We start from the raw sequence: 27,953 nt of genomic DNA, 5'->3' as shown, positions 1-27,953 counted from the left end.
ACCCATAGTCATTCTGAACATTACAACAAGAATCAAACAAAGGTTCAACAAGCCAAACCCTGCCTTCAGCAGTGTTCGTGGGAGACTATAAATAAGGCTCCCCCAAAAAGGCATAATCACACGGCAGAGCTGAAATAGAACTGTGAGGTGGGAGATCAAACTATCACCTCTTAATTGTGCCCTGATTCTTAACAGGCTGAGAGCCCATTAACGCACAGTGAAATGCCATCTTCCTTACTTAAAACATGCACCATGCTGAATGCAGCTGGGAGAGATCAATCTGAAATATCATACACACATGAAAGCTGCGTACGCCTCCTCACCTGCACTGGACGATACTAACACTAACAGATGCAAATTGCTACATTTACAATGCATGAAGAAGACAGAGTTTTCACTCTTAAAGCACCAAAATGGAGAGAAAGGGGTAGTGATTTCACAGTTTAAAAATGGGAAGTGTCTAGCCCTTGAGGTGGACGTCTTGTAGTGATATCAATATCAAGGAACCCTCTTGTAAAAGCAGTAAGGGGGGACTTTCTGCAGTTGTGTTTTGGTAGCTCAGCTGTAATGTCCTAATATTGTGCAATTTGGTCAGCCTCAACTGACCCCTAGAAATGCATGCAGGTTAATGAAGGTTACCCAATCAATAGGCTTTTCACATAGGCTTTTACTGATATCCTCAACCACACAAACAGCTGAAATCCTGTCCATACGATGCAATAGATTTGAGTGTTTAACGTGACACTGGCCACCACACTGATGAGTATTGAACAGGTCAAGTTTTGTGACAGGAGGCTGCAGAAATCAAGAGTCTCTAGTCTCTTTTCCTACAGATTTACAGGATGTAGTTTTTTTCTAGTGGTGATGCTCTCCCAGGCACTAGGAGAGAAGGGGTTAGGGAATGTGAAATTCCCAACTCTGTCGGAAGCGCTCCTCCAAATTGCCAATGCATCGATTTTGACCACAGACCTGTTCCACTCGGCCGCCTCCTGACTCCACTTGGCCCTAACCCCCCCTCCCGACCAAACCATGTCTGCAGTCTTGTGGGAGCTTTAGTGCCCCTGAACCCTGGTTGGCTCCACTGAGACCCACAGCATGGGGAGGTAGAGAGGGAGGGGGGGTATGGAGAGACCCATCCAGTCTAGTTCACCCAAATGGACACAGCGGCGGGTAGGGGATGTGGTCTGGAGATAGAGGGGGGCAAGGAATGGGGGGGGTTCTACGACCCACCAGCAGAGGTGCGTCCCAGCACCCCCTGGGAAGAGCGCTGGGGATTTGAAATCAATGCACTGTTAAGTGCAGCCTAGCAGCGGGACACTGTCTCTTGTTCTGGCATTAGTTATGCGCCACAGAGTGGGGCCCTATCAGGGTTCGAGGAGGATGGAGTAGGCTACCATGCAGGTCCTGCAAGCGGCAGCGCCTCTCTGTTTCTTGAGTGTCTCTGCTAACACTCAACGCCCTACTCAGGAAACTTAGGGTCTTGCTAAGTTGAGACTCAACTCACACATAGGCCTAACACATAAGGGTCCTGTGAGCGTTTCACCCCATGCCGCAAACACGGTCCACGCCTTTCCCTGACGGTTGAGGATAAGATTCAATGAGCAAATATGTTTTTTACAGTTGTAACGCTCGTCTTCGGGTGAAAGAGAGGAGGACCAAGGCGCAGCGTGGTAAGTGTTCATGATGATGAATTTTAATGCTAATCCAACAAACAGAACACTACAAAATACAAAACAACAAACGAAGTGAACAAACGAACGAAACAGTACCGTGTGGCGAACAAACACTGACACGGCAACAAACACCCACAACTCAAAAGTGAAACCCAGGCTACCTAAGTATGATTCTCAATCAGGGACAACGATTGACAGCTGCCACTGATTGAGAATCATACCAGGCCGAACTCAAAACCCCAACATAGAAAAACACACATAGACTACCCACCCCAACTCACGCCCTGACCATACTAAATAAAGACAAAAATAAAGGAAATAAAGGTCAGAACGTGACAACAGTACATAACATTCTGAGGGTTGCTAGAAAGAACGCTTTGTCATCATTATGAAAATCAAATGTCCCCCAATGAAAACAAATTGAAATTTTAAAGGAAAGTCAAAGGAGAAGTTGCTGGAACATCATTGTATTAAATCAGGGGTGTCAAGCTCATTTTGCCCTGCGGGCAGCATTCGGTCTTCACCAAGGTCCGGAGGGGAGCACTGAAAATGTGTTATATTTCCTCGCTGTCAAAATGTGCCAAGATTTGATGCTCCCTGACTGTCTAGCTTTCGTTTCGGTGATTGTTAGCGAGCTGTACAGAGTGAAGAGACTGTATAAACATCCATGATCATTTCTACAGTTTCGATTTGGTTTTAGTCATTTCAATTTAGATTGATGTCGTTTTTTTTACGGGGGCAGGGGAGGGGAATCTAAAACATCAGCCATAGGATTTTGCACATCATCATAATGAATGTATACACCACTACAGCCCCGCAAACACTGTGGCATCCGACCCCATAGCATGTTAGAATAAGATATGAGAATTCAAGTGGTCCCCATTTCAAACCAATAACTTGGTCTTGCTATTAATGTTGACAAGAGTCTTGTAAGATATACTAGTGCTGAGAAATACTGTACACACACGAGTAAAAAAGTGTGAGTAAAAAGTGACACCCAGCCCCAGTTTCCCCTATAGAGGAATGTAGAAGTGTCACAAAGCTCAATAGATGGATGTGTTTGCCGTCTACGTATGTGCGAAGAACCGGTTGCTGACAATACAGGAGTCAAAGATGTATTTTCCTTGCTTGCTGAATCATTTTTTAATGTAAAAAAATATGCTGAGAACTCCATGAAAGACTCTTCAACAGGATACCAATAAAGCACATAGGTTTGTATGAATGACTTGACATGGTGGCCCATAGTGGTCCATAGTGGTGGCACTATGGTGGTCAACCAAATGCCTATCTTCTCTTGTTACAGATCTGAGCTGGGACTTTTCATTCGACATAATGACATAATATGCAACACATCAAAAGAGGATATATCACAAAGAAGAAACCTTTTATTTGATTTTAACATGTATTTAACCAGGAAACCTTCAATTAAGACACAGTCTCTTTCACATCTCTAAAACATGCACCACCATCTCAATGCATTCTGACCTTTGGTTACTTTTTGAAGGGGAGCTTTAGAATTCTCCTGACCCAGAAACATGTTGTTGCCTGTGGTCCCGTTTAGCCACTGAGAGCAGTGATAGTATGTGACTGGAGAGATGAGGAAACTGCCTCAGGTTCCGGTCTGAGGATGTCAACCCTCCTTGGCTCTCTGTCTCAGCGGCCTTTCTCATGGCTCTTACAGGCCGCTCTCGTATGGATTATGACTCCTGGGTGCAGAACTGCAGGCACCCCATTACAACGCCCTGGTGTCATTATTATTTCCATTGCAATGTCCTACCATCCACTAGGGGCAGGGTGAGCAACTATTACCACATAGTACGCTCGCAAGCTACGGCTCTGAGGTTCATGGTTTCAATCCCAGTAATAGGCGCTCATTTTACATTTTATTTAAACCCTATCCAAACCTTAACCCTTTCCTTAACCACTCGGAATGAATGCCTCAACTTTACTGTTGAGTTGACTGAAAGCTAACATACAGTGCATTCGGAAAGTATTCAGACCACTTGACTTTTTCCACCTTTTGTTCCTTTACAGCCTTATTCTAAAATTGATTAAATCGTTTTTTTCCTTATCAATCTACACACAATATCCCATAATGACGAAGCAAAAACAGGGTTTTAGAAATTTCTGCAAAAAAAAAGATATATACTGAAATATCACATTTACATAAGTATTCAGACCCTTTACTCAGTACTTTGTTGAAGGACCTCTGGCAGCAATTACAGCCTCGAGTCTTCTTCGGTAAGACGAAACAAGCTTGGCACACCTGTATTTGGAGAGTTCATCCCATTCTTCTCTGCAGGTCCTCTCAAGCTCTGTCAGGTTGGATGGGGAGCGTCACTGCACAGTTCTCTCTAGAGATGTTCGAATGGGTTCATGTCCAGGCTCTGGATGGGCCACTCAAGGACATCCAGAGACTTGTCCCGAAGCCACTCCTGCATTGTCTTGGCTGTGTGCATAGGGTTGTTGTCCTGTTGGAAGGTCCTGAGCGCTCTGGAGTAGGTTTTCATCAAGCATCTCTCTGTACTTTGCTCCGCTCATCTTTCGCTTGATCCTGACTAGTCTCCCAGTCCCTGCTACTGAAAAACATCCCCACAGCATGATGCTGCCATCACCATGCTTCACCTTAGGGATGGTACCAAGTTTCCTCCAAACGTGACGCTTGACATTCAGGCCAAAGAGTTCAATCTTGGTTTCATCAGAACAGAGAATCTTGTTTCTCATGGTTCGAGAGTCTTTAGGTGTCTTTTGGCAAACTCCAATCAGGCGGTCATGTGCCTTTTACTGAAAAGTGGCTTCCGTGTGGCCACTCTACTATAAAGGCCTGATTGTTGGAGTGATGCAGAGATCGTTGCACTTCAGGAAGATTCTTCCATCTCCACAGAGGAGCTCTGTCACAACTCACAACTCTGGAGCTCTGTCAGAGTGATCATCGGGTTCTTGGTCACCTCCCTGACTAATGCCCTTCTCCCGCGATTGCTCAGTTTGGCTGGGCGGCCAGCTCTAGGAAGAGTCCTGGTGATTCCAAACTAGTTCAATTTAAGAATGATTGAGGCCACTGTGTTCTTGGGGACCTTCAATGCTGCAGACATTTTTTGGTACCCTTCCCCAGATCTGTGCCTCGACACAATCCTGTCTCGGAGCTCTACATACAATTCCTTCGACCTCATGGCTTGGTTTTTGCCCTGACATGCACTGTCAACTGTGGGACCGTATATAGACATGTGTGTGCCTTTCCAAATCATGTCCAATCAATTGAATTTACGACAGGTAGACTCCAATCAAGTTGTAGAAACATCTCAAGGATGATCAATGGGAACAGGATGTACCTGAGCTCAATTTTGAGTCTCATAGCAAAGGGTCTGAATCTTGTGTAAATAAGGTATTTCTGTGTTTTATTTTTAATACATTTGCAAAAATGTCTAAAACTGTTTTCGTTTTGTCATTATGAGGTATTGTGTGTAGCTTGATTAGGGACATTTTTTAAAATACATTTTATAATAAGGCTGTAACGTAACAAAATGTGGGAAAAGTCATGGGGTCTGAATACTTTCCAAATGCACTGTGTAGACAGGTGTGTGCCTTTCCCTATCATGTCCAATCAATTGAATTTAACACAGCTAAACTCCAATCAAGTTGTAGAAACATCTCAAGGATGATCAATGGAAACAGGATGCACCTGAGCTCAATTTCGAGTCTCATAGCAAATGGTCTGAATACGTATGTAAATGATGTATTTCTTTTTTTGTTTTTTATACATTTGCAAACATTTCTAAAAACATATTTTCGCTTTGTGATTATGAGCTATTGAGTGATGAGAAATGTGTTATTTAATCCATTTTAGAATAAGGCTGTAGCGTAACAAAATGTGTAAAACGTCAAGGGGTCTGAATACTTTCTGAATGCACTGTACATCAAAATATTACGTAATTAAAACATCCACACATATGTTGCTGCAGTTGTGCACAGGGACTGCATTTTCTTTTGTGATTGAGTTGCGCTCTTACAGTATGTGAAAACAGCACATTGGGACCAATGAAGGCCTATGGGAAGGGCACATACTGTACAAAGTCCCTATACACCCAGACAGACCTATACCAGTGCTGTAGGACTACATGTTGAAATTACGGCTTGCCAGTTTATTCAATATACACTGAACAAAAATATAAACGCAACATGCCACAATTTCAAAGATTTTACTGAGTTACAGTTCATATAAGGAAATCGGTCAATTGAAACACATTCATTAGGCCCCAATCTATGGACTTCACATGACTGTGAATACAGATATGCATGTGTTGGTCACCGATACCTTTTTTTTTAAAGTAGGGTCGTGGATCAGAAAACCAGTCAGTATCTGGTGTGACCACCATTTGCCTCATGCAGGGCAACACATCTCCTTCTCATAGAGTTGATCAGGCTGTTGATTGTGGCCTGTGGAATGTTGTCCCACTACTTTTTCTTTTTTTAAACTTTTTGTTGTTGTTGTCATTTAGCAGACGTTCAATGGCTGTGCAGAGTTGCTGAATATTGGCTGGAACTGGAACACACTGTTGTACACCTCGATTCAGAGCATCCCAAACATGCTCGACGGGTGACATGTCTGGTGAGTATGCAGGCCATGGAAGAACTGGGACCTTTTCAGCTTCCAGGAATTGTGTACAGATCCTCGCGACATGGGGCCGTGCATTATCATGCTGAAACACGAGGTGATGGCGGTGGATGAATGGCACGACAATGGACCTCAGGATCTTGTCACGGTATCTCTGTGCATTCAAATTGCCATCGATAAAATGCAATTGTGTTCGTTGTCTTTAGCTTATGCCTGCCCATACCACAACCCACCGCCACCATGGGCCACCCAGCAAATTGCTCGCCCACACGACACCATACGCGCTGTTTCCCATCTGCCCGGTACAGTTGAAACCAGGATTCATCTGTGAAGTGCACACTTCTCCAGCGTGCCAGTAGCCATCGACTGTGAACATTTGCCCACTGAAGTCGGTTAAGACGGCAAACTGCAGTCAGGTCAAGACCTTGGTGAGGACGACAAGCACGCAGACGAGCTTCCCTGAGATGGTTTCTGACAGTTTGTGCAGAAATTCTTTGGTTGTGCAAACCCACAGTTTCATCAGCTGTCCGGGTGGCTGGTCTCAGACGATCCCGCAGGTAAAACAAAATGGATGTGGAGGTCCTGGCCTGGCATGGTTACACGTGGTTGTGAGGCTGGTTGCAGGTACTGCCAAGTTTTCAAAAATGATCTTATGGTAGAGAAATTAACATTCAATTCTCTGGCAACAGCTCTGTTGGACATTCCTGCAGTCAGCATGCCAATTGCACACTCTGTGGCATTGTGGTGTGTGACAAAACTGCACATTTTAGAGTGGCCTTTTATTGTCCCATGCACAAGGTGCACCTGTGTAATGATCATGCTGTTTAATCAGCTTCTTGATATGCCCCACCTGTCAGGTGGATGGATTATCTTGGCACTGGAGAAATGCTCACTAACAGGGATGTAAAGAAATTTGTGCACAACATTTGAGAGTAAGAAGCTTTTTGTGCGTATGAAACATTTCTGTGATCTTTTATTTCAGCTCACGAAACAACCAACATTTTACATGTTGCTTTTATATTTTTGTTCAGTATAGATTCAATCGATTGCTAATATAGAGCTTAACTGATAATGAATAAAAAATGATTTTGTTATGGGAAGCTAAGAAAACAATGTGCACATCGGCATCATCCCACTGCACCCAGCTCCTATATTCAACAATGTCTGAGTTTCAAGACATGCTGTTGAGGTGTCTATTGATTACTGTACCTTTTGCATGAATGGTTTTGAACAGCGACTGGAGTCTATCGACTTGTTGTTGGAGTTCTGACTTGTCACGGCTCCCTGAGCTCTCTCTTGTTTTGTCCAGGAAAAGATCTATGATGCACTATGCAGAAATCGATCCCCTATTTCCTGGTTGCTACAATTCGCCTAATTTCAGTTTAAGCGACAAAACGAGCAAGTATAGCGCAGAGAATCATTGTACCATCTAAACCGCTGTGAAAAATATTTTCCATAACCAAAAATATTGTATTTTCAGCTGTTTGAAGCTGGTGTACAAAACAGAAAGTAATAGATGCAGTAACAACAGGAACAGGAGGCATAGAAATAGCGCACATAGAACAAATTCTCCACTTTCTTGAACTGCTTTCAATGAGAATGACAGGTCTATAACACAAATTTCTAAGGGAATTTGGTTTGGTCGCCCAGAAAGTAAAGCTTTAAGTCAATGAAGGGAGGGCGTTTAGAGAACGGCACACTGCAGTGCAGGGCAGTCCAACACAAGATAGGCACTTTAGTAACTTTAGTAACACACCACACAGAATGTCCTGCTTTTAGGTTCCTCTCCTTCTTTCTTTCTTCCTCTCTCACATTTCTCACACGCTGTAACGGTGTTCCTCCTCCTCTTCATCCGAAGAGGAGGAGCAGGGATTGAACCAAGGTGCAGCGCGTTGAAATGACATACTGAAGTTTATTTAACAAGAACAAAACGAACTATACTTGGAATGATACAAAATAACAAAAACGAATGTAGACAGACTAGAACGACGAACTTACATGAAACATGAAGAACGAACAAACAAGTACTTACTACAAAACAAAACGACGAACGAACGAAACAGTCCCGTATGGTGAAAACATATACACAGACACAGGAGACAACCACCCACAAACAAACAGTGTGAACAGCTAACCTATATATGGTTCTCAATCAGAAGACAACGTCAAACACCTGTCTCTGATTGAGAACCATATAAGGCTGATTACAATAGACCTAAACATAGAAACACAAAACATAGAAATGCCCACCCAAACTCACGTCCTGACCAACAAAACATACAAAACTAACAGAAAACAGGTCAGGAACGTGACATAACCCCCCCCCCTCAAGGTGCGAACTCCGGGCGCACCAGCACAAAGTCTAGGGGAGGGTCTGGGTGGGCATCTGACCACGGTGGTGGCTCAGGCTCTGGACGAGGTCCCCACCCCACCATAATCAATCCCAGCTTACTTCTCCCCTTTAGAATGACCACCCCATTATTCCACCCACCTAATATAAGGGGCAACACCAAGATAAGGGACAGCTCCGGGACAAGGTAGCTCAGGACAGCGAGGTAGGTCGGAATAGAGAGATATCTCAGAATAGAGAGGTAGCTCAGGATAGAGAGGTAGCTCAGGATAGAGAGGTAGCTCAGGATAGAGTGGCAACTCCGGACTGAAGGGCAGCTCCGGACAGAGAGACAGCTCTGGACTGAGGGGCAGTTCTGGATTACTAGCCGCTTCGGGCTGAGGGGCAGCTCATGGCAGGCTGACGGCTCTGGACGCTCATGGCAGGCTGACGGCTCTGGACGCTCATGGCAGGCTGACGGCTCTGGCTGCTCATGGCTCGCTGACGGCTCTGGCTGCTCATGGCTCACTAACGGCTCTGGCAGATCCTGTCTGGCTGGCGGCTCTGGCAGATCCTGTCTGGTTGGCGGCTCTGGCAGATCCTGTCTGGTTGGCGGCTCTGGCAGATCCTGTCTGGTTGGCGGCTCTGGCAGATCCTGTCTGGTTGGCGGCTCTGGCAGATCCTGTCTGGTTGGCGGCTCTGGCAGATCCTGTCTGGTTGGCGGCTCTGGCAGATCCTGACTGACGAACGGCTCTAGCGGCTCCTGACTGACGAACGGCTCTGACGGCTCGGGACAGACGGGCGGCTCTAATGGCTCGGGACAGACGGATGGCTCAGACGGCACTGGGCAGACGGATGGCTCAGATGGCGCTGGGGAGACGGATGGCTCAGATGGCGCTATGGAGACGGATGGCTCAGATGGCGCTATGGAGACGGATGGCTCAGATGGCGCTATGGAGACGGATGGCTCAGATGGCGCTATGGAGACGGATGGCTCAGATGGCGCTATGGAGACGGATGGCTCAGATGGCGCTGGGGAGACGGATGGCTCTGGCCGGATAAGGCGCACTGTAGACCTGGTGCATGGTGCCGGAACTGGAGGCACCGGGCTAAGGACACGCACTTTCAGGCTAGTGCGGGGAGCAGGGACAGGGCACACTGACCTCTCAAAGCGCACTATAGGCCTGGTGCGTGGTACCGGCACTGGTGGTACCGGGCTAAGGGCACGCACCTCAGGGCGAGTGCGGGGAGAAGGAACAGTGTGTACAGGACTCTGGAGACGCACAGGTGGCTTAGTGCGTGGTGCCGGAACTGGAGGCACTGGGCTGGAGACACGCACCATAGGAAGAGTGCGTGGAGGAGGAACAGGGCTCTGAAGACGCACTGGAAGCCTGGTGCGTGGTGTAGGCACTGGTGGTACTGGGCTGGGGCGGGGAGGTAGCGCCGGAAATACCGGACCGTGCAGGCGTACTGGCTCCCTTGAGCATTGAGCCTGCCCAACCTTACCTGGTTGAATGCTCCCCGTCGCCCGCCCAGTGCGGGGAGGTGGAATAACCCGCACCGGGCTATGTAGGCGAACCGGGGACACCATGCGTAAGGCTGGTGCCATGTAAGCCGGCCCGAGGAGACGCACTGGAGACCAGACGCGTTGAGCCGGCCTCATGACACCTGGCTCAATGCCCAATCTAGCCCTACCAGTGCGAGGAGGTGGAATAACCCGCACCGGGCTATGCACACGTACAGGAGACACCGTGCGCTCTACTGCGTAACACGGTGTCTGCCCGTACTCCCGCTCTCCACGGTAAGCCTGGGAAGTGGGCTCAGGTCTCCTACCTGCCCTTGGCCCACTACCTCTTAGCCCCCCCCAAGAAATTTTTGGGGTCTCTTCTCGGGCTTCCAGCCACGTCTCCTTGCTGCCTCCTCATACCACCGCTCTTGGGCTCTCGCTGCCTCCATCTCCTCACGAGCGCGGCGATATTCCCCAATGTGAGCCCAGTGTCCTTTTCCCTCCAATACTTCCTCCCAAGTCCATGAGTCCTGATTTCTTGGCCGCTGCTCAAACTTGCGCTGCTTGGTTCTGGATAGGTGGGTGGTTCTGTAACGGTGTTCCTCCTCCTCTTCATCCGAAGAGGAGGAGCAGGGATTGAACCAAGGTGCAGCGCGTTGAAATGACATACTGAAGTTTATTTAACAAGAACAAAACGAACTATACTTGGAATGATACAAAATAACAAAAACGAATGTAGACAGACTAGAACGACGAACTTACATGAAACATGAAGAACGAACAAACAAGTACTTACTACAAAACAAAACGACGAACGAACGAAACAGTCCCGTATGGTGAAAACATATACACAGACACAGGAGACAACCACCCACAAACAAACAGTGTGAACAGCTAACCTATATATGGTTCTCAATCAGAAGACAACGTCAAACACCTGTCTCTGATTGAGAACCATATAAGGCTGATTACAATAGACCTAAACATAGAAACACAAAACATAGAAATGCCCACCCAAACTCACGTCCTGACCAACAAAACATACAAAACTAACAGAAAACAGGTCAGGAACGTGACACACGCTATGAGCAGAGATTGTGTAGTTAATGCAAGTCTGTATATGCTGTAAATAGGCTCTTCTCTGAATGTTTGGTGAAAGCAAGTTAATCTCCCAAGTGTCATGTTAACAGCAGAATTTCACTGTATAGCGTGGTCTGCAAGAGAGAAGGTCCAGACCATATAAACTCAGCTAAAAAAGAAACGTCCTCTCACTGTCAACTGCGTTTATTTTCAGCAAACTTAACATGTAAATATTTGTATGAACATAACCAGATTCAATAACTTAGACATAAACTGAACAAGTTCCACAGACATGTGACTAACAGAAATTGAATAATGTGTCCCTGAACAAAGGGGGGGGGGGGTCAAAATCAAAAGTAACAGTCAGTATCTGGTGTGGCCACCAGCTGCATTAAGTACTGCAGTGCATATCCTCCTCATGGACTGCACCAGATTTGTCAGTTCTTGCTGTGAGATGTTACCCCACTCTTCCACCAAGGCACCTGCAAGTTCCCGAACGTTTTTGGGGGGAATTTCCCCAGCCCTCACCCTCCGATCCAACAGGTCCCAGACGTGCTCAATGCGATCCGGGCTCTTCGCTGGCCATGGCAGAAGACTGACATTCCTGTCTTGCAGGAAATCACACACAGAACGAGCAGTATGGCTGGTGGCATTGTCATGCTGGAGGGTCATGTCAAGATGAGCCTGCAGAAAGTGTACCACATGAGGGAGGAGGATGTCTTCCCTGTAATGCACAGCGTTGAGATTGCTTGCAATGACAACAAGCTCAGTCCGATGATTCTGTGACACACCGCCCCAGACCATTTAAAAAAAAAAAAAAAAAATCACCTTTATTTAACCAGGTAAGCAAGTTGAGAACAAGTTCTCATTTACAACTGCGACCTGGCCAAGATAAAGCAAAGCAGTTCGACACATATAACAACACAGAGTTACACATGGAGTAAAACAAACATACAGTCAATAATACAGTAGAAAAATAAGTCATTATACAATGTGAGCAAATGAGGTGAGATAAGGGATGTATAAAGGCAATAAATATGCCATGGTGGTGAAGTAAATACAATATAGCAATTAAAACACTGGAATGGTAGATTTGACAGTAGATGACTGTGCAAAGTAGAAATACTGGGGTGCAAAGGAGCTAAATAAATAAATAAATACAGTAAGGGAAGAGGTAGTTGTTTGGGCTATTTATAGATGGGCTATGTACAGGTGCAGTGATCTGTGAGCTGCTCTGACAGCTGGTGCTTAAAGCTAGTGAGGGAGATAAGTGTTTCCAGTTTCAGAGATTTTTGTAGTTCGTTCCAGTCATTGGCAGCAGAGAACTGGAAGGAAAGACGACCAAAGGAGGAATTGGTTTTGAGGGTGACCAGAGATATACCTGCTGGAGCGCGTGCTACGGATGGGTGCAGCTATGGTGACCAGCGAGCAGAGATAAGGCGGGACTTTACCTAGCAGGGTCTTGTAGATGACCTGGAGCCAGTGGGTTTGGCGACGAGTATGAAGCGAGGGCCAGCCAATGAGAACGTACAGGTCGCAGTGGTGGGTAGTATATGGGGGCTTTGGTGACAAAACGGATGGCACTGTGATAGACTGCATCCAATTTGTTGAGTAGAGTGTTGGAGGCTATTTTGTAAATGACATCGCCAAAGTCGAGGATCGGTAAGATGGTCGGTTTTACGAGGGTATGTTTGGCAGCATGAGTGAAGGATGCTTTGTTACGAAATAGGAAGCCAATTCTAGATTTAACTTTGGATTGGAGATGTTTGATGTGAGTCTGGAAGGAGAGTTTACAGTCTAACCAGACACCTAGGTATTTGTAGTTGTCCACATATTCTAAGTCAGAACTGTCCAGAGTAGTGATGCTGGATGGGCGGGCAGGTGCAGACAGCGATCGGTTGAAGAGCATGCATTAAGTTTTACTTGTATTTAAGATCAGTTGGAGGCCACGGAAGAAGAGTTGTATGGCATTGAAGCTCGTCTGGAGGGTTGTTAACACAGTGTCCAAAGAAGGGCCAGAAGTATACAGAATGGTGTCGTCTGTGTAGAGGTGGATCAGAGACTCACCAGCAGCAAGAGCGACATCATTGATATATACAGAGAAGAGAGTCGGCCCAAGAATTGAACCCTGTGCCACCACCATAGAGACTGCCAGAGGCCCGGACAACAGGCTCTCAGATTTGACACACTGAACTCTGTCGGAGAAGTAGTTGGTGAACCAGGCGAGACAGTCATTTGAGAAACCAAGGCTGTTGAGTCTGCCGATGAGGATGTGGTGATTGACAGTCGAAAGCCTTGGCCAGGTCAATGAATACGGCTGCACAGTATTGTTTATTATCGATGGCGGTTATGATATCGTTTAGAACCTTGAGCGTGGCTGAGGTGCACCCATGACCAGCTCTGAAACCAGATAGCGGAGAAGGTACGGTGGGATTCGAAATAGTCGGTGATCTGTTTGTTTACTTGGCTTTCGAAGACCTTAGAAAGGCAGGGTAGGATAGATATAGGTCTGTAGCAGTTTGGGTCAAGAGTGTACCCCCCTTTGAAGAGGGGGATGACCACAGCTGCTTTCCAATCTTTGGGAATCTCAGACGACACGAAAGAGAGTTTGAACAGGCTAGTAATAGGGGTTGCAACAATTTCGGCAGATAATTTTAGAAAGAAAGGGTCCAGATTGTCTAGCCAGGCTGATTTGTGTGGGTCCAGATTTTGCTGCGCTTTCAGAACATCAGCTGACTGGATTTGGGAGAAGGAGAAATGGGGTAGGCTTGGGCTAGTTGCTTTTACGGTGCAGTGCAGTTGACCGGGTAGGGGTGGCCAGGTGGAAAGCATGGCCAGCCGTAGAAAAATGCTTATTGACATTCTCAATTATAGTGGATTTATCGGTGGTGACAGAGTTTCCTATCCTCAGTGCAATGGGCAGCTGGGAGGAGGTGCTCTTATTCTCCATGGACTTTACAATGTCCCAGAACTTTTTTGAGTTTGTGTTGCAGGAAGCAAATTTCTGCTTGAAAAAGCTAGCCTTGGCTTTTCTAACTGCCTGTGTATATTGGTTTCTAACTTCCCTAAAAAGTTGCATTTCACGGGGGCTGTTCGATGCTAATGCAGAACGCCACAGGATGTTTTGTGTTGGTTAAAGGCAGTCAGGTCTGGAGAGAACCAAGGGCTATATCTGTTATATCTACATTTCTTGAATAGGGCATGCTTATTTAAGATGATGAGGAAGGCATTTTTTTTAAATAACCAGGCATCCTCTACTGACGGGAGGAGGTTGATATCCTTCCAGGATACCCGAGCCAGGTCGATTAGAAAGGCCTGCTCGCTGAAGTGTTTCAGGGAGCGTTTGATAGTGATGAGTGGAGGTCGTTTGACCGCTGACCCATTACGGATGCAGGGAATGAGGCAGTGATCGCTGAGATCTTGGTTGAAAACAACAGAGGTGTATTTAGAGGGCAAGTTTGTTAGGATGATATCTATGAGGGTGCCCGTGTTTACGGCTTTGGGGTTGTACCTGGTAGGTTCATTGATAATTTGTGTGAGATTGAGGGCATCAAGCTTAGATTGTAGGATGGTTGGGGTGTTAATCATGTCACAGTTTAGGTCACCTAGCAGCACGAGCTCTGAAGATAGATGGGGGGCAATCAGTTCACATATGGTATCCAAAGCACAGCTGGGGGCAGAGGGTGGTCTATAGCAGGCGGCAATGGTGAGAGACTTGTTTTTAGAGAGGTGGATTTTTAAAAGTAGAAGTTCAAATTGTTTGGGTACAGACCTGGAGAGTAGGACAGAACTCTGCAGGCTCTCTGCAGTAGATTGTAACACTGCCCCCTTTGGCCGTTCTATCTTGTGTGAAAATGTTGTAGTTAGGGATGGAGATTTCAGAGTTATTGGTGGTATTCCTAAGCCAGGATTCAGACACGGCTAAGACATCTGGGTTGGCAGAGTGTGCTAAAGCAGTGAATAAAACAAACTTAGGGAGGAGGCTTCTAATGTTAACATGCATGAAACCAAGGCTTTTACGGTTACAGAAGTCATCAAAAGAGAGCGCCTGGGGAATAGGAGTGGAGCTAGGCACTGCAGGGCCTCTACATCGCCAGAGGAACAGAGGAGGAGTAGGATAAGGGTACGGCTAAAAGCCATGAGAAGTCTAGGACATCCGGAACAGAGAGTAAAAGGAGCAGGTTTCTGGGGGCGATAAAATAGATTCAAGTTATAGTGTACAGACAAAGGTATGGTAGGATGTGAATACAGTGGAGGTAAACCTAGGAATTGAGTGATGATGAAAGAGAGATTGTCTCTAGAAACATAATTGAAACCAGGTGATGTCATCGCATGTGTGGGTGGTGGAACTGAAGGGTTGGATAAGGTATAATGAGCAGGGCTAGAGGCTCTACAGTAAAATAAGCCAATAAACACTAACCAGAACAGCAATGGACAAGGCATATTGACATTAAGGGGAGGCATGCTTAGCCAAGTGATCATAAGGGTCCAGTGAGTAGTGAGGTTGGTTGGGGTCACGGTGATTCAGACAGCTAGCCGAGCCATGGGTAGCAAGCTAGCAGAAGATGGAGGTCTATTTTTAGCCACCCCGTGCGTTTCCGTCGGTATATTAGTGGGTTACGTGTGGTAGAGGGGACCAATCCAATTGTCAATATAGTTATAGTGGCCCAAGAAGATTGTTCGATAGACCTGTTCAGATAGCAGCCGATATGCTCAAGACAGCTAACGATTAGCGGGCCGCAGTTAGCAGATGGGCGTTCAGGTTACGTCGCGATGGAGGGGCCAGTTGAATAACTCCCACGGGCAGATAACGTCGATATTCCAGTCGTGAAGGCCCGGTGGGGCTCCGCATCGGCAGTAAAACGGGTCCGGATAGGTGATTGTAGCCCAGGAGTGGCTGATGGAACTCTTCAGCTGGCTAGCTCCGGGATAATTGGTGTTTGCTCCGGATTCGATGTTAGCCAATAGTCACTCGGATAGCAGCTAGTTAGCTGCAAGATCCAGGTGTAAATGTCCAGAGCTTGCGGTAGAAATCCGGGGATATGTAGAGAAAATAGGTCCGGTATGCTCTGGTCTGAGTCACGTTGTACAAAACTGCCGATAGCTTTCCGAGCTAAAGGATAGCTGATGACCGCTAGCCGTGGTTAGCTGAATACTAACGTTAGCTAGTGAGCTGGCTAACTTCTGGCAGGCTTCTGTTGCGGATTTATTTTTGTGCTGAGTTTATGCTATATAGGTCCTCAGGCACCACCAGCCCTCTAGTGTATAGCCTCAAGGCTACTGGCCCCTTGAGACCTTAGTGGCCCTGTGCTGCATTGCCCTCTGAGATCTATACAGGCTACTTTTAAAGCACTCATTTCCTTCAAGGCAAACTTTACTTGTTAAATATCTTGAGCGTTCACTTGACAAGCCTAAATGTCAAGCTACGTATAACACCTCATGCCTGGTGTTATAGGCAGAGGTCAATACACAAGAGCAAACAAGAGCACTTAGCTCGTCAGATGCTACGGAATACAATGATTCACTGACATTAACACAGAGCAAACAAGGAAGATGTTTTGCTCTAAACTCCGTTCCCCCAAGAGTCTATTTCTTGCATGCTTCCTTCCTGAAAGGCCAGAGCAATCAGAACTCTAGCTTGTTAGGAGGTGTTAATTGGAGTTAGTCAGATTTTTCACTTTCTGTCAAGGAGTCTGACAACAGAATTAATTAGAACATGGGGTATTTAAGTCAATTCAAATGGGAATCATTGAGGACAGGATTTTTAAGTTCTCACTAATTTCTCATTGCGAATGTTATGACTTCTCCCTTCACTACAACTAACCATTTGGACATTGGATCAACTGTAGTGCAGAAATGTCTGTGAAAAGGAATATACAGTGCCTTCGGAAGGTATTCAGACCCATTGACTTTTTCCACATTTTCTTAGGTTACAGCCTTATTCTAAAATGGATTTAATTGTTTTCCCCCCTCATCAATCTACACACAATACCCCATAATGACAAAGCAGAAACTGGTTTTAAGAATGGTTTGCTAATTTATAAAAAATAAAAAATAAACTGAAATATCACATTACATAAGTATTCAGACCCTTTACTCAGTACTTTGGCAGCGATTAAACCCTCGAGTCTTCTTGGGTATAACTTGGCACATCTGTATTTGGGGAGTTTCTCCCATTCTTCTCTGCAGATCCTCTCAAGCTCTGTCAGGTTGGATGGGGAGCGTTGCTGAAAGGCTATTTTCAGATCTCTCCGGAGATGTTCGATCGGGTTCAAGTCCGGGCTCTGGCTGGGCCACTCGAGGACATTCAGAGACCTGTCCTGAAGCCACTCCTGCGTTGTCTTGGCTGTGTGCTTAGGGTGGTCCTGTTGGGAGGTGAACCTTCGCCCCAGTCTGAGGTCCTGAGCTCTCTGGAGAAGTTTTTCATCAAGGATCTCTCTGTTCTTTTCTCCGTTCATCTTTTCCTCTATCCTGACTAATCTCCAAGTTCCTGCCACCACCATGCTTCACCGTAGGGATGGTGCCAGGTTTCCTCCAGACGTGACGCTTGGCATTCAGGCCAAATAATTCAATCTTGGTTTCATCAGACCAGAGAATCTTGTTTCTCATGGTCTGAGAGTGTTTAGGTTCCTTTTGGTAAACTCCAATCGGACTGTCACGTGCCTTTTACTGAGGAGTGGCTTCTGTCTGATCACTCTACCATAAAGGCCTGATTGGTGGAGTGCTGCAGTGATGGTTGTCCTTCTGGAAGGTTCTCCTATCTCCACAGAGGAACTCTAGAGCTCTGTCAGTGAGGTATTTCTCTTTTTTAAATCTGCTAACATTTCTAAAAACCTGTTTTCACTTAGTCATTAGGGGGTATTGTGTGTAGATTGCTGAGGATTTCGTTTGTTCAATCCATTTTAGAATAAGTCTGTAAAGTAACAAAACGTGGAAATAGTCAAGGGGCCTGAATACTTTCTGAAGGCACAGTATTATCCATTATTTAGACTGGTTTACACCAGTTTAATGGTGAATTAATATATAGTTTTGCATGATCAGGAAGGTTTCACAGCTAATTTCCTGCAATTCTACCCATTTTGCCATGCCATGCAATATATGATAATATGACAATTGCATAAGAGTGACTGACAAAATCTATAGGGGCCTCCTTGAGGTCAGGACCCCTTGGTACGTGCCGTTCGAGCTCAGTCAGTAATTCAGCCATGAATACTACAAGTTTAGATATCTGGCCACACTGATTTACCAATCTAAAAAATGTTAGCTGACATGGGCTAATTGACTAACTGTCAGTGACTGACATAACAAGAGGAAAACTGATGATGCACAACCAAATTTCGAAATTGCACCTTGTGTATTCTTCTACTATTCTAAGCAATAATCTCTGCCCCATGGCAATATTTGTAGAATTGCAGAAAGCTTTGGTTTACACTGAAACATGTTCCCTACTCCCCCATTGCAAAATGTGTAGAATTGACAGAAATGAAAACTTACATTTTCTCTCTCCATAGTCAAGAGGGGGGCAGGGGTTGGGGGGTAACTGAGTCCAGTTATATGCATAAATGAGCTAGCAAACTTATAGGCCTAACAATATCCTGTACTTACTTCTTAACGGAAGTGCACAGTCTTATTATACAGTTAGCAGTCTGGTTTTTGTTGAACTTTACTGTTGTATGGGGCTGGTGGTGGACTTTCGCGATGCTGACACCCAGACCGTACACCATCCACCACACCTCATGTCATATTGAATGAACTCATACATTGTAATAATAACAGGCTAATATTAATAACAATAATGATCAGTAAATTAGTATCTATAATATGGATATGGTTGTGGTCTTTGTAGATGAATGACTACAGTCGTATTTTGTCTAAATGGAGTTATCTCCAACAGGCTGCATTAAGTCCATCACAAAAACTTGAATGTTGTATTTATTTTTATTTTTGAAAAATAAAATAAAAATAAGGCAAATTTTAACAAATTATACATGTATCTCAGACCAACGCGCTCGTGCGGGGCTCACGACAGCTATATCTCCAAGCGTCTCAAATTAATGCTTCGGAATTATTGGGAAAGGTACGAATTAAACAAAAATATTTGGTTGTCCAAGATGATCAGGGGTGATAATCAAAAAGATTTGTCATCAACATCCGGGGGGATTCCTCATCTACAAATGCTTTCTGGCCTGCACACGCACGTGCGCGTTCGTGATCACCATGAAAATGGTGAGTAGCCTCATGATAATCATACTGTAGCTAACTAAAGTTACACTTAATTGTTTGTGGTTGGGTCAACCATCCCATAATACCAAATCATTTATTATGTTGGATATTTCCATAAAATAGGCCTATAACTTCATTTTAATTAAAGTTAGACTCATCGATAATACGTAGGCTAGGTGCAGAAAGTAAACAGAATAGCGGGTACATTTTGTAGTATTTACAGACATTCGATCTCTTCCTGTCTGTTGTCGCCACATGCTTCAAAATTTCAACTATTGTTCCTGTATCCAAGAAAGCGAAGGTAACTGACCGAAATGACTATAGCCCCGTAGCATTCACTTCTGTCATCATGAACTGCTTTGAGAATCTAGATTGGGGTCATATCACCTCCAATTTACCCGACACCCTAGACCCATTACAATTTGCATACCGATTACACGGACGACGCAATCGCCATTCTGGACAAGAGGAATACCTATGTAAGAATGCTGTTCATTGACTACAGCTCAGCCTTCAATAACATGGTGCCCTCCTAGCTCATCACTAAGCTCAGATTGCTGGGTCTGAACCCCTCCCTGTGCAACTGGGTCCTAGACTTCTTGACTAGGACCCAGGTGGTGAAGGTAGGCAACATAGCGGCCACACGGGTGCATGCTCAGCTCGTGACCACACACATCTCCAACTCAATCAAGTTTACTGATGACACCACAGTGGTAGGCCTGATTACCAACAACGATGAGACAGCCTACAGGGAAGAGGTGAGGGCTCTGGCAGAGCGGTGCCAGGAAAATAACCTCTCCCTCAATGGAAACAAAACGAAGCAGCTGATCTTGGACATCAGGAGATGGCAGAGAGAACACGCCCCCATCCACACCGACGGAGCTGCAGCGGAGCGTCAAAAGCTTAAAGTTCTCTGCGTGCACATCACTGAGGATCTGAAATGGTCCCTTCACACCGACTGGTGAAACCGCGCCTCTTCAATAGGCTGAAGAAATTCAGCTTGCCCCACTACCGTCCAGAAGGCGGAGACGGTACAAGTGTATCAAAGCTGGGACCGAGAGACTGAAAAACAGCTATCTCCAGGCCATCAGACTGTTAAACAGTCACTGCTAGCCAGCCTCCGCCCAGTACCCTGCCCTGAATTTCAGACACTGTCACTACCCTGCACGTTAGAGACTGCTGACCTATGTACATAGTAATTGAACATTTTAATAAATTACTATTGCTATACACATACATATTCTGGACTCATTCAGAAGCTAATTTCCTGCAATTCTATTTTACCATGATTAAATATTGTATTCTTGACATAGCTCATTCTAATACTGTACATTGCATTTATTTATATACAGGATTCTTGACTTAGCTCGCTGTACAGATCACTTAGTAAATATTGTGTAAATTCATCCAGTGTATGGATTGCATTTGGATTACTGTTATTCATTTTTAAATTGGATTAGTTCTGACTTAACTTTTTTGTACTGTTCTACATAATGCTGTTTTGTTAGGAGATAGTGAGTGCAGCGAAATGCTTGTTACTATAACATCTGCTAAACGTTTATTTGATTTGCGCAACGATTAAGAACGTTCAAGAGTGAGGCTCAACTTCTCCGCTGTTTTGGAGCCCTGGCACATGCGCAGATACTATGTGTGACTGTATGAGGGCGAAGACTCACATCTCAGTGGCTGCGATTGGCAATGTAATTTCACGGAGTCGTCCTTAAGTAAATATATATTGTTGATAAGAAACGAGACAATTTGCAAAGTGGGACATTGTTTATGAAAAGCTTGTTTTTATTAGCCATTTCATAACACCTCCATGAAGACAGTTTGTACAAGATACATCACATACTAAAGTGCACAAATACTGTACAACAAAATGACCTTAAATAAAATCACATGAGTAAAAAATTAAATCAACTGGGGACATGCTTTAAAACTTGTCACAATGCATGTGTGTTCGTAATTTGTGCAGCTTGCTTGGGAGCACAAAGCTTCGGCACCTTTAGATAAAAGGGTATTTAAAAAAAAAAAGAAAAAAAAGTGGGCACTCAATTTAAAACAAAAAGAATACGATTTTAGTAGTCTTTAGGGGCTCGTGTAAAAGGCATAGTAGCCCATGCCTTTGGGGTTGTCTTTGTTGTACTCTTCCGTTGTGGTCAAGTTCTCACACTTGATGGTGGGGGAGTTCTCCGTGCTCGACCCACCAGGTGACATACGGCGTCTCTTGCAGACCATGGAGTACACGCCCGAATCGGTAGAGTCCACAGATTTCAGCGAGTGGGACGTCTCTACCCAAGTGGAGGCTGCGGTGCTCTCATCAGGCAGCTTGTCTTTGCTAACAGCCAGTTGGTCGTCTGTGAAGGCTGGGGGGCTGGGCCGAGGGGACCAGGGCAGGCCTGTGGTCATCTTTCTCTGGTAAGTGCTTCTGGTGCCCCAGCCGGCTGCCATTGAGGCGAAGGCCGAGTCGGGGTAGTAGCTGAGGGCGTGGGAGGTCTGGAGGGGCAGGGGCTTGATGCCGTAGGACAGCAGACTGCTGGCTGAGTAGTCCTGGTCGTAGGATAGGTCAAGCTTGTTGGAGCCCGACTGCTGGACTGGGGTGACGAACCAGCGCTGAGCCGAGCTGGCCCCGGCATCCTCAGCCTGGGGGGAGAGGAGACTGTTTGTCTGGGGCACGGCCCGCTCCCCAGTGTAGAAGCGGTTCTGTGGCAGGTTGTTGACAAACTGGTCCTGGAAGAAGGGCTGCATGGCATAGCGGGCACCCGGCACAATCTGGTGAGAGCGAGGGGAGGCTGTCGGGGATGGGGTCAGCCTGTCACCCTCTGGGGCTGTGTACATCCTGTGGAAGAGACAAAAGGTCCAAGGATGAGTTGTTTGCAAAAGAAAAACAAGTTCACACTAGAGACTAAAAGTAGCAGAGCAGAAAAAAAATGGCCACAATACCACATGCAAAAAAGGAAGTCATTGTCACTTACGAGTCATAGTTGTCTCTGAAGCCTTTAGCAAAGGGGTTGTGGTCGATTTTAAGCTGTGTGATCTGGAAAGGAGAGATCGATGTTCAAGCCATGGTCAGAAGTGTTGACAACTTATTTTATAGACAGTCAATATTCAAAGAGTATACCAAACACTAGGAACACCTTCCTAATGTTGAGTTAGCGCCACCCCTTTCCCTCAGAATGTCCTCAATTCCTTGGGGATATGTACTCTATGGTGGTGAAAGCATTCCACAGGGATGCTTCCCACAGTTGTTAAGTTGGTTGGATGTCCTTTGGGTGGCGGACAATTATTGATACACATGGGAAACTTGTGAAAAACCCAGCAACGTTGCAGTTCTTGACAAACCGGTGCGCCTGGCTCCTACTACCATACCCTGTTCAAAGGGACTTATATCTTTTGTGTTGCCCATTCACCCTCTGTATGGCACACATACACAATCCATGTCTCAATTGTGTCTCAAGACTTAAATCATTATTTAACCCATCTCCTTCCCTTCATCTACATTGATTGAATTGGATTTAACAAGTGATATCAACAAGGGATCGTAGCTTTCCCCTGGTCAGTCTATGGCAGGTGTTCTTAATGTTTTGTGTACTCAGTGCAGAAACTTAAGAATTCTTAAGATCTATCTAGATTGATAGTAGTGGGTATCGTACATCTGTGTTCTGGTAGGCAGTGACTGCAATGAACTGGTTCTCTGGGAAAGTGAAGGTCTGTGTCTTGGCATCACTGCCTATGTCCTCCACTCCCTCTTCGGTGACCTCCACGATGTGCAGCCGAGGCTGGTATTTGTGCAGAGACTGCAAGACAATCATCTACAAAAAAAAAAAAGGTGTGAATTCAAAGTTAGTGCTTGGGTTTTTCATGCTTTCAAAACAGTTAATGTGGTCAGTTATTTGTCACGTCACCAATTACTTTGGAGATTTTTGCCAATAGCACTGTCAAAATAAATAAAAAATATGCTTTTGGACTGATTTGTGATCTAGAACACCAAAGGCCACTTTTTAAAACTAGCCAAAGATATTTGAGTCCAAATGAATAAATTGCAGTGTAGGCCTCACCTGTGTGTTGTTATTGTTTGCCCCCTTGTTGTTGGTCAGCTTCAGTTTGCCGAAGGAGATCTCTTGCCTCATCCAATGAGCTCCAGTGTTCGGGGATTCAGGATGAACATACATCTTGTTACCTGTGATTGAATAAATTGTGGGACATAGAACATAAAAATATTAAAGTACAATGCAGCACAAATGCAAAACAAAAATATAAGGAATAACACTGATATTTTCCCATTTCTTAATTTTAACTTCTGTTACATGTGTCGAACTCTATACATTTCCAAAAAGACCAGCAATTTGCCAATTTACTACTATGGGATCACATGATCAGGATTTCAATTTTCAAAAGCAATCAGATGTGAAACTGGAGCTATTAGGCTAATATGTAAATATGGTTAAATTGCACAGGTAAAAAAAACATTTTGGGAGAAAATGGAAGATTGAAGTTGACTATTTTCATGTTATTAAACCTCATTGGTAAGCCATTTTACACCATATGGAGAGAAAAAAAGATGACTAATAATAATTTAATCCGTTTTCCAGGAAAACTGGAAACGGGTCAAGCACATTATAGACCAATGTTACCAGCTAACAATGTTTGAATGGTTGTCCATTCTTTTGAAATGGGTATAATCAACCAAGAAAAAATATTTATAGGTAAAGTGATGGTGTGGTTGGAAACGACCAGCAGCACAGCATAAATACCCAGTTAATTGAGTGTAGATGTTAGGTAAATGTGTATTGACATTAACGAAACGTTCCTAATTGACAGGTTATGCGTCATCGAAATGTAATTTAATTTCCGTTAATTGAAATGCGCTTCTGTAGGCCTATAGAGAACTTCTTTTGAAAATATCCCTCTAAATAGGTAGCCTACATTACAGGCGCATTTCATATTAGTCTCACCTTGCATGTTGTTGTCTGCTTTCCCGCAAGTAACCCACTTTCCTCCTTGAAATCGCCAGTGATTTGGATCGGCCAACACGACCTCAACAAACACGTTATAATGCGCCGTCAAGTTAAGTCCAGTGATGTTGAAACTGAGAAATGGAAACATCCGCCTGAAAGAAAATACAATTTGTCACAATTATTCAATTTCAAGTGTTTACTCAAACGAAAATTATCAGAAGGAGTCGTTGCAGTCAAGAGAATTCGTAAGGTTAGGTCATGGCATGAACTAATCAATATTTGACACTTTTCCTCACTTAGGCTATGCCTGCACGAAAAAAAAAACGTCTTAAACGTTTGTATAGACTACATAATAATTTACAAATACACAATTAAATATGTACAAGTCGGCATGTATGGCTATTCATAAAAATGGTGTGAATAACATGTCAAAATATGCAAATATGACACCGAAATATAAACGACTTTTGGAACATCAGATGGGCGGATATTTAGTAAGGTAACCATCATCAAACATGACATTCCGTCAACTTGTCTCCAACGTCTCTGCTCACCTGCCCTGTTTCGTGATGATCATCTCCGTCTGGAATCGGTGAAACTTGAGCCACAGGGGCCGGTTGCAGAGATAAACTTGAGCCCTCGTTCCCGGTGTGGACCCCGGGAGAGCCATGGAACCGATACCTGAACCCGTTCCCGGATAGGAGGGGTACAGGCAACCTGGACCCTGGCCGAATTGGTAGCTACTGCCAAACTGACTCCGGCTAGGGCACACGGAGGATGAAAAGCCTGCCGGTGGCAGGACCGATCCGTAATGAAGGGAAGAATACCTGGATCCATTTGACCCGCTGTACATTGTCCCAGTTTGTCCTGCGTATGGAAAGAGGGAACACTGATTTGCCACATCGGAGCTCGTCTGTGAGGACGAGATAAAGTATCTGTCAGAGCCAAGTTCATCTATGTGGTACCGCCGGCCAGTGGACTGGTCGTCTTCACCGAGGACCGGTGAGCTTTTTCTTCCGTCTGGGGCAGCTTTAGTCCCGGTGAAGGCATTGCCCTCTCCCTCACCCATCATGGCGTTCCCCACTCCGCTCAAATATTTATTGGGACCGTTACTTGGTTCGGATTCCGTCCGGTCAACTTCTTGATATTCGATCTGCAATGGCCCCGGGCTATTATTTGCACTATCTGACGACGAGAGGTTATAAAAAGTATTGGGTAAGTTGATGGTTGATGCGCTGGGAAGAATATTCTCCAGCTGCATTATTTTTGAAATAGCAAACACTACAAAAATTCAAAGGATCCAAAATTTGGCTACAACCATCAAGACGCTACACCACTGCGCCCTGGTATGAGTCCTCTGTGTGCGGCTCACCACTCCTCTGCTAACTAATGTTGACCTTCTCAGTTGCACCTACGAATTTACGCTCACTATATGATTATGATCTGCTCACGAATTGTTCAAGGGCTCTTATAAGATCGCCTTATTCACACACCCAACTCACGGCAAGCATCAGGGGAGGAGCTTTTGGGGATCCATGGAATAAGCTACAGCCCTTCCCATGCCCATTGGTTCAACTCACTGATTTTAATTCAATTAGACATAGGCTACCATAATTGACATTTGGCTAACCATTTTAAATCCATTGTACATTTGCACTGACTTTGGGTAGCCTATAACGAAGTCACTTTTTAGATATTCTGATAATGATTTAGGCTATTCTACAGGCCTATGACATTGAATTTGCTAAATTGTTAGTTATGCGCAATGTTTGGGAATATTATGGATAAAAGCAATTAGCCTATATGTATCAACTTTTGCTGAACATTGTACAGTTTGATTAAAGTATGCCTGAAGGACTAGAAAATCAGTTTCTTCCCGTAACATAGCGAAGTAATTGGGAGATATCCACACACAGGGTGTTCACCCACTGACCAGAGTGGGTGAAAACGGGCTTTGGTTATAGAATATAGTATGAAGACATGATTATTCATGTTATGAATCGCTCGGTACGGTCTCTCTCTAACATATCGTTAGCGTTCTGGCAAAGGTCCGATTTAATATAATGCATCCGATAATAAGCACCAAGCTCTGTTGACATAGCGGTGCACGTTTCTCGTAACAACTGGAGAAAATTACTTTGGTCGTCAACTTTAAAGTTGTTTTCGCGTGTCGCAAAATTAGCATGACGAGTTGAATTACATGTAAAAGATGTTGGAAATAAAAAACTACGCTCAGTAAGTACTCAGTTGAGATTTCAGAGATGGGCCTAGGCTTGTTTTTGTTTTTAAAGAATTCTTCGAAAAAACAGGAATGTCGAATTAATATGAAAAGCGTATACTAAAATATGAAAATACTACATGTCATGTCTCAAACGCGATATCCATCTACCTCTATACTGCGGATTCGAGAGGAAAGATGAGTTAAATGGGAAAATGAGCCTGTCAAGTAACCAATAGGCTAGATTCTGTGCAAGAATTAAGTCTCTGACGCGATGCAATTTTTCCAGATTTTTGACCACTTTTTTCCCCTCTGGCCTCCATTAATTTAGTCACCCGAATTCTGGCCATCCTACAAGGGTAAACACTCCAATAACGTTTGATCCGATTGTGATGGAGACATGAGGGTTGGACCATTGGTTTTCTTATAGGAATATCTACACAATTAACATATTTTACTCTTGTTAAAATTTTGTAAAAAAACCTTGGATTGAAACTATTTCGGATTATTTTGTTACTTTACGCATTCAACGGGGCTATATTGTATGTACGAATTCGTACCCTTTGCAAGTTACAACAACAAACCTCTTGCAGATTTTTCCCACAAACAATTCCTAGCAGCGTCTAATCAGTCGGCACGTGCGCTAAACGTCACATTTAGGCTCTCCATGCATATCAACTCATTATTTGTTGTTTTCTCTGTTGAGAACTCTTTTGTATGTCAAATGGAAATGCCTGCCATTGAAAAATCTATCTTCGAATACGAGGAAATTGTGCATGTTGGAGTCAAATTATAAGACGTTAAAATGATGTGAAATAATAATACACCTTACTTTATTTACATCATTACGTACGCGACATCAGCCAGTACTCATCTGTCTTCCAGTCCTCATCTGTTCTTTCTGAAGTGACACATTTGTTTGCAGCACCAATTATGTGAAGTGACTGTGAGCCTGTTTACAGGAAACGATGAAAAAAGTGAAAGCGTTACCTGTGAGGTCTGTGGTTTACACAATTAAAATAAATAATCAATTTTTGAGATTAGTTTGTTATTAATCTCACAAAAAGGCTACTCGTGAAACATATATTCATAAATGACCATCAATTGAGAACAATTGAATAACCTATAATTAAAGGGAAAATAGTCTAAACAATCATGGCTCTCAATCAAGCAAATAATATGTAGCCCAGGCAAGGCCTACTTTTGGGAATGGTTTAATTGAATGGGATAGCAAGATGATTAGCCTACATGTAATCAAATAGCCTAAACCTATATTTAAATAAACTGATGTTGATAGATTTTTTGTATTTTATTTTAATTGTAATATAATCATAACTCTTAGATTAAAAAATA

At 44.4% G+C, this 27,953-nt stretch overlaps 1 protein-coding gene across 2 annotated transcripts; it reads right to left on the bottom strand.

The window, feature by feature from the left end:
* Positions 1 to 21,193: 21,193 nt before the first annotated feature.
* LOC139559064 (eomesodermin-like) lies at positions 21,194 to 27,555 on the bottom strand. 2 transcript variants are annotated; one of them, XM_071374727.1, is made up of 7 exons: positions 27,433 to 27,555; positions 24,937 to 25,249; positions 24,380 to 24,534; positions 23,483 to 23,604; positions 23,078 to 23,236; positions 22,400 to 22,461; positions 21,194 to 22,263 (listed from the first exon to the last, which is right to left on the bottom strand). In XM_071374727.1, exons 2-7 carry the CDS (start codon positions 25,233 to 25,235, stop codon positions 21,513 to 21,515), a joined length of 1,548 nt encoding a protein of 515 aa, XP_071230828.1. In that variant the 5' UTR covers positions 25,236 to 25,249; positions 27,433 to 27,555; the 3' UTR covers positions 21,194 to 21,512. The 2 variants fall into 2 exon arrangements, with proteins under 2 accessions (XP_071230828.1, XP_071230827.1); XM_071374726.1 differs by lacking the exon at positions 27,433 to 27,555 and having other exon boundaries at positions 24,937 to 27,370.
* Positions 27,556 to 27,953: the final 398 nt, after the last annotated feature.

The sequence above is a fragment of the Salvelinus alpinus genome, chromosome 29 (genome assembly GCF_045679555.1).
Source record: "Salvelinus alpinus chromosome 29, SLU_Salpinus.1, whole genome shotgun sequence".
NCBI lineage: Eukaryota > Metazoa > Chordata > Actinopteri > Salmoniformes > Salmonidae > Salvelinus > Salvelinus alpinus.
The sequence above is the reverse complement of the archived record's forward strand: the minus strand, read 5'-3'. Positions and strand labels throughout refer to the sequence as shown.